At 38.1% G+C, this 6,371-nt stretch overlaps 1 protein-coding gene across 1 annotated transcript; it reads right to left on the bottom strand.

Annotated features, from left to right (window-relative positions):
* Positions 1 to 1,150: 1,150 nt before the first annotated feature.
* Positions 1,151 to 2,116, bottom strand: LOC122696625 (olfactory receptor 52N5). Its single transcript, XM_043906899.1, has one exon. The coding sequence runs from the start codon at positions 2,114 to 2,116 to the stop codon at positions 1,151 to 1,153; it is 966 nt and encodes a 321-aa protein (XP_043762834.1).
* Positions 2,117 to 6,371: the final 4,255 nt, after the last annotated feature.

Genomic DNA, 6,371 nt, shown 5'->3' with positions numbered 1-6,371 from the left:
AATTTGTCATTTGGATATATTGGCTCAGTGTGCTATGCAGATCTTCCAGATGTCGACATACTTAATTTTTACAGTGATAATCTCACATCATATGGACTCTAGACAATCCCTTTGCACATTAGTAAGAAAATTAAACTGAAAAAAGGCAAAAAATGCCTTAATATTTCTATGAAAATTGTTGTGACTTCACACATCTTTTCCCAAATGGTCTTGAGGTTCTCGGGGCTCCATGGACAACACCTCAGTGCATGTTGCATTAGAAACTCCTGAGGTAGAAGGGGAGAAGCAAGGTAGATGACCAATTACCAGTGAACCAAGAAAAATGAATTATTGAATTGGGATTTGCAGTGGAGAGGTTATATTCAAGATGTTTTTTACAAAACTGGTAATTGTGAGCATTACTTATGTAGTTTCCATTGGCATTATAGATAAGTCATTTTATTTAACAAAGAAAAAGCCTCAATATCAGTAAAGGAAAAATATATATGCTGAAATAACATAGCTGTTTTGAGATGTATATTGCATGTATTGTTTTTAAAAGCTAAGCTATAGATTGCACATTTATTTCTTCAGTAAATTGGTCTGCATGCTTTTTACAATATGTTTATGAAGTATCATTTTTTTAAATCAGTGACTGCCATTTTGCCTGTATATTATCAGCATAATTCATAAACTGAATTTTAACTTCAATGACTGCCTAGCCTGGAAAATGTCCTGAAAAGCCATTTAATTTCTTATCCATAAGAACGATTACATGGAGAAGGAAATGGCAACCCACTCCAGTATGCTTACCTGGGAAATCCCATGGACAGAAGAGTCTGGCAGGCTATAGTCCATGGGGTTACAAGAGAGTTGGACATGACTTAACACTTGAATAACAATGGAAGATTATAATCACAGACAAGACACTTAATTCTCAAAAGGTTAAGAAAATATCCTACATGAATACATTAAGAGGAAAGTTGTGATCAATGACTTGGTTCAAACTAGTGATAGAGGAAAAAACATGAGGAGCCACTGGAATATAAATCCAGAATTATCTATAACTTTTCCCACTATAGTTGCAAAAAACATAGATAATAGAAAAGACATGATATCACACATGAGTTTCTTCTTTGTTGTTTTTCATTCATCTTTATTCTATCTCATTTCAATTGCCCTGAGTACTTGCACCTTTCTCACCCTGGAAGAGCTTTATGACATTGTCTCGAATCTGTTTTGTCTTTACCCCGTAAACAATGGGGTTGAGAGTTGGGGGAAGAAGAAGATAAAGATTAGCCACAATGATGTGAAGAGAAGAGGGAATAGTGTGTCCTCCAAAACGGTGGGTAAAGAAAGTGAAGACTGCTGGAACATAAGTGACAATAATGGCAGATATATGGGCAGTGCAGGTGCTGAAGGCTTTCTGCCGAGCATCTGCTGAGGAGAGACTGACCACTGCCCAAAGGATCATAGTGTACGATACAGATATACAGCAGATATCAAACACTCCAATCAGGAGGGCAACCATCAGACCATAGATGACATTGACCTTGATACTGGAACAGGATAACTTCACCACTGACATATGGTCACAATATGTATGGGAGATAATATTGCTTTGGCAGAAGGGCAAACGCTTAACCAAGAATGGAAAAGGAATCATCAGCAATGCACCCCTCAGGAAGGTGACAAGTCCAGCTTTGGCAATGAGAGAGTTAGTGAGTATGGTAGCATAGCGCAATGGGTAGCAAATGGCCACATAGCGGTCCAGAGCCATGAGCATGAGCACTCCAGACTCCACACCTGTGAACCCATGGACAAAGAACATCTGGACTAAACAAGCATTGAAGTTAATTTCCTTGAGATTGAACCAGAAGATGCAGAGTGCATTGGGTAGAGTAGTGGTACAGGTAAAGAGATCAACGAGGGAGAGCATTGCCAGAAAAAAATACATTGGATGATGTAAGGACTCCTCATGATGAATGAGATACACAAGGCCAAGGTTTCCCAGAAGGGAGATGATATACATTGTGCAGAATGGGAGGGAGATCCATACATGTACTCTTTCCAGACCAGGAATTCCATTAAGAATAAAATATTTGGGGGGTACACATGAATTGTTGGAAACCAGCATAACTAATTCAATAAAGAGACTCTATTTTTTCCATCCATAAGTTTGTACCCTAGGAGAAGAAACAAACAAAAGAAAAATAGAAATTTAGTTTAGATCACCCTTGAGAATGTAGACTTCAGTTTGACATAAAATTACATTTATAACAGTACCAACAAGTTTGAATAATAGTGATTATGAAAATGCACAGCTTATTGAATAAATAAAGATTAAAGAATATTTTTTAAAGTTTTGTAAATAACATAAATGTAATTTTAGAGCCACAATTGCAAAATTATAGTTTTAGCTTTGTCAGCAAATAAAAGAAGATACTGAGGTAGAGAAAGATTGAATAATGTTGTTGCTGCTGCTGCTAAGTCGCTTCAGTCATGTCCAGCTCTGTGCGACACCATAGATGGCAGCCCACCAGGCTCCCCCGTCCCTGGGATTCTCCAGACAAGAACACTGGAGTGAGTTGCCATTTCCTTCTTCAATGCATGAAAGTGAAAAGTGAAATTGAAGTTGCTCAGTCACATCCGATTCTCAGCGACCCCATGGACTGCAGCCTACCAGGCTCCTCCATCCATGTGATTGTCCAGCAAGAGTACTGGAGTGGGTTGCCATTGTCTTCTCCAGAATAATGTTGATTATCAAGCAAAACTAGATTCATAACCTAAGGTGTAACCAACATAATTTTCAGACAAGTAATGTATAAGCAATCTATGTCACAATTCTTGAGTATCCCTTCTAAATGCATCCTAGATATTTCCATCTTAAATTTCCACAGTTTAAGTTCTTCATGTCCAAGATTAAATCATTTCAGCCTTTATCCCTTGGCAAAATAAGCTCCATTACTGAGTTCTGATTTTTAGATAATGCTGTCATCATCTAACACATGATCTACCAACATCTTTGTGACCTCCTCAGGTGTGCCTCTAGCTTAACTTGGATATATATATTTCCTTATAACTCAAAGTATCTTAGTCCTTACTTTGTCCAGGTCATCTCAGCACATATATTATCTGTATTCTATCCTTAGACAGGGAAAAAGCTGTATTTTTATTCCAGAAATAATTTTAATATCAGTCCTTCCTTCCTATTACCACTCTTAGCTGTCTTTTGAAGACTACCAGCTACATCCACTCATTTATTTGCTTAGCCTTTTGTATTTTTCAAAGAAAATATGTTCTATAGCATACTTTTGAAGACATTTTAGTACTACTTGGTAATCTTCAAAGTCTCCTTATCCATTTGAATATAGAGCTCAAATTTCTTGACATATCATTAAATAAAGTAAACTTCAGTTTTTATCTTCTCTTTCCCATGTTATTTCTTTCCATTCCTTGAGCACCCAAGAGTATCCTCATTTGGATGATGTATTATATGATCACTGTATCCCATAACTTAGCATTTCATGCTTAAACTTTGTTGACCACTTGCAAATTTCAGCTACAGCATGTACCTCTAGCCTATGTTGACTTTGTTCAATTTACTTCCCTTATTTGAAAACCTATCCACCATATAGCTTTCTTGATATATATTCTTTGAATACTGAGACACTTCCTTCAAAAAGGACCAGGCATCCCAGAGTCCAGGGTAAGTTACTGTCATTAAATTCCCTGACCCAGGGACAGGGCCAGGATGCTTAATTTGTTTGCCTCATGAGAAACGCTTGTCTGGATGAAGCACAAGCTGGAATCAAGATTGCCGGCAGAAATATCAGTAACCTCAGATATGCAGATAACACCACCCTTATGGCAGAAAGTGAAGAAGAACTAAAGGGCCTCTTGATGAAAGTGAAAGAGGAGAGTGAAAAAGTTGGTTTAAAGCTCAACATTCAGAAAACTAAGATCATGGCATCCAGTCCCATCATTTCATGGCAAATAGATGGGGAAACAGTGGCAACAGTGGCAGACTTTATTTTGGGGAGCTCCAAAATCATTGCAGATGGTGACTGCAGTCATGAAATTAAAAGATGCTTGCTCCTTGGAAGGTAAGTTATGACCAACCTTGACAGCATATTAAAAAGCAGAGACATTACTTTGCTGACAAAGGTCCATCTGGTCAAGGCTATGGTTTTTCCAGTGGTCATGTATGGATGTGAGAGTTGGACTGTGAAGAAAGCTGAGTGCTAAAGAATTGATGCTTTTGAACTGTGGTGTTGGAGAAGACTCTTGAGAGTCCCTTGGACTGCAAGGCGATCCAACCAGTCCATCCAAAAGAGGATCAGTCCTGAGTGTTCATTGGAAGTACTGATGTTGAAGCTGAATCTCCAATACTTTGGCCACCTGATGCGAAGAACTGACTCATTTGGAAAGACCCTGATGCTGGGAAAGATTGAAGGCAGGAGGAGAAGGGGACGACAGAGGATGAGATGATTGGATGGCATCACCGACTCAATGGACATGAGTTTGGGTGAACTCTGCGAGTTGGTGATGGACAGGGAGGCCTGGGGTGTTGCAGTTCATGGGGTTGCAGAGTCGGACACGACTGAGCGACTGAACTGAACTGAAAGATAGTAGTGATTAATTCAAAGTAAAATCTAGGTTTTTCTATCTCAGACTTCACATCTGTTTCACTAAACCAAATCCTTTACAAAAGCTAACAAGCTGTGGATCAATGATTTATTTCCTCATTTATTTATTTTTGTGTTTGCTTACTGGCTTCTTTTCTCTGGAGGAATATGAGCCTCCGTGTTTCAAACTAGGGATCTCTACGTCTCCTGCTTCTTAAAATTTCTCCTTGCCCAGTTTCCCAGTCATCTTCTATGCAAAGAACAAGAAGATTGTGTGGGATGATTCATACTTTCTCTTTCACAGGTGAAAGTAATTTGGCTACAAATACTATTCAGACTTACCTGGAACCTCTCCCATTTCCTTATTTTTGCCTGTGATTCTGAGGAAGTATTAAGGGGACAGAATAGAGAAAAGTATTAGAAGTACAATGACTAAATCACAGGAAGAGAGATCCACCTCAAAGTGTATTTTTGATCTTGCACTGAGCTTTTTTTTGATGAAACAGGCAAGGCAGCACACAGCACTACAAAAAGCATATCACATTGTGTTGTGCTGTACAATACCACCTCACTTTCCCTCCTTGATGATAACACATTCCATTACCTGATCCAGAAGTCTAAGCCTGCAGGACCTGATGGAAAGTACAGGGACTAATGTTATTGCTGCTTCTTCTACTGTTCCCTCATCCCGCACTCGGCAGCCACTTGTTGAAAATAGTATGCAGCACCCATTGCTGCCTCTGGCTGTTTAAAATGGAAAACAGGCATATTTAGATTATTGTTTGACCTCAGTGCCCATCCCCTCAAAATCAGAATGAATCAGGTACTGCTTAGGACCTAAGAAGGCATGCTTTTCAGTTTGAAAAAAAAAAACCTTTATCTTTATGCTGTTTCTCTAGAGATGACCCAGGACAGCAATTTTTAGGAATTTAGATTCTGAGACACAGACTAAAATTCTGTCAGGCATATGAAGAATCCTTTCCATAATCCTTTGGAGAGGAATTTCAGGAAAAAACTGGATCCAGAAAAGAAAGTTCTAAGTTCTCTGAGATAGTTTCACTTTTTGTTATTGTTATTCTAAATGTTTTTCTTGAAATATCAAATTTACTTTTTTAGTGATACACAATGTTATCATTGACACTGAATATTTCAAGTGTATGGAATCTAAATTAAATACTTCCATTTGTTACTTTTTTTAGAAATTCCATTAAGCATCCACCAAGTGCTAGGCAATGTACCCTTCAGCATTTAGCATAAGGGTCTTCTCTGCCTCCTCTGGCTATTTTAGGTTTACCTTGTGCATAAACAGCCAATTTGCATACCAACTCAAGTATTTATCTATGTCTACAGAAACAAGAAGCAGCAGTGCTATTTACCTATTTAAATATATTCAATTATTTATTATTTAAATTCATCTTTGAATTTAATTAGATTCCTTTAGTGAGTGCAATGATAGCCACTCTATCTAACCCAGATTCGATATGTTTAAAATTTTCCAAAAGATACAGAATTTCGTGCTCTCTATACTAAATGCTGATGAAATACAGCCCCTTCTTTCTTTGATTCTTTACTTGAAAGCCACCCTTCTTTCTCTCTGCTACCCTCACATTTTCCCCCTTTTCTCAAGATGATGATAACCTGCAGACCTGCACCAGAAGTTCTTTTATGTTTATCATATACCTTTACTGACCTGTGTGCTGTTTTAATGCATGGGCCAAATCTACCACCTATTTTACCCGTGAGTGTGGATAGTACCTGGATTTT

This window comes from Cervus elaphus, chromosome 1, assembly GCF_910594005.1.
Source record: "Cervus elaphus chromosome 1, mCerEla1.1, whole genome shotgun sequence".
Classification (NCBI taxonomy): domain Eukaryota; kingdom Metazoa; phylum Chordata; class Mammalia; order Artiodactyla; family Cervidae; genus Cervus; species Cervus elaphus.
This window is presented reverse-complemented; position numbering and strand designations above follow the sequence as displayed.

Excerpts from the sequence above, each read along its gene's own strand:
- LOC122696625 (XM_043906899.1), bottom strand. The coding sequence starts at position 2,116 with ATGCTGGTTTCCAACAATTCATGTGTACCCCCCAAATATTTTATTCTT.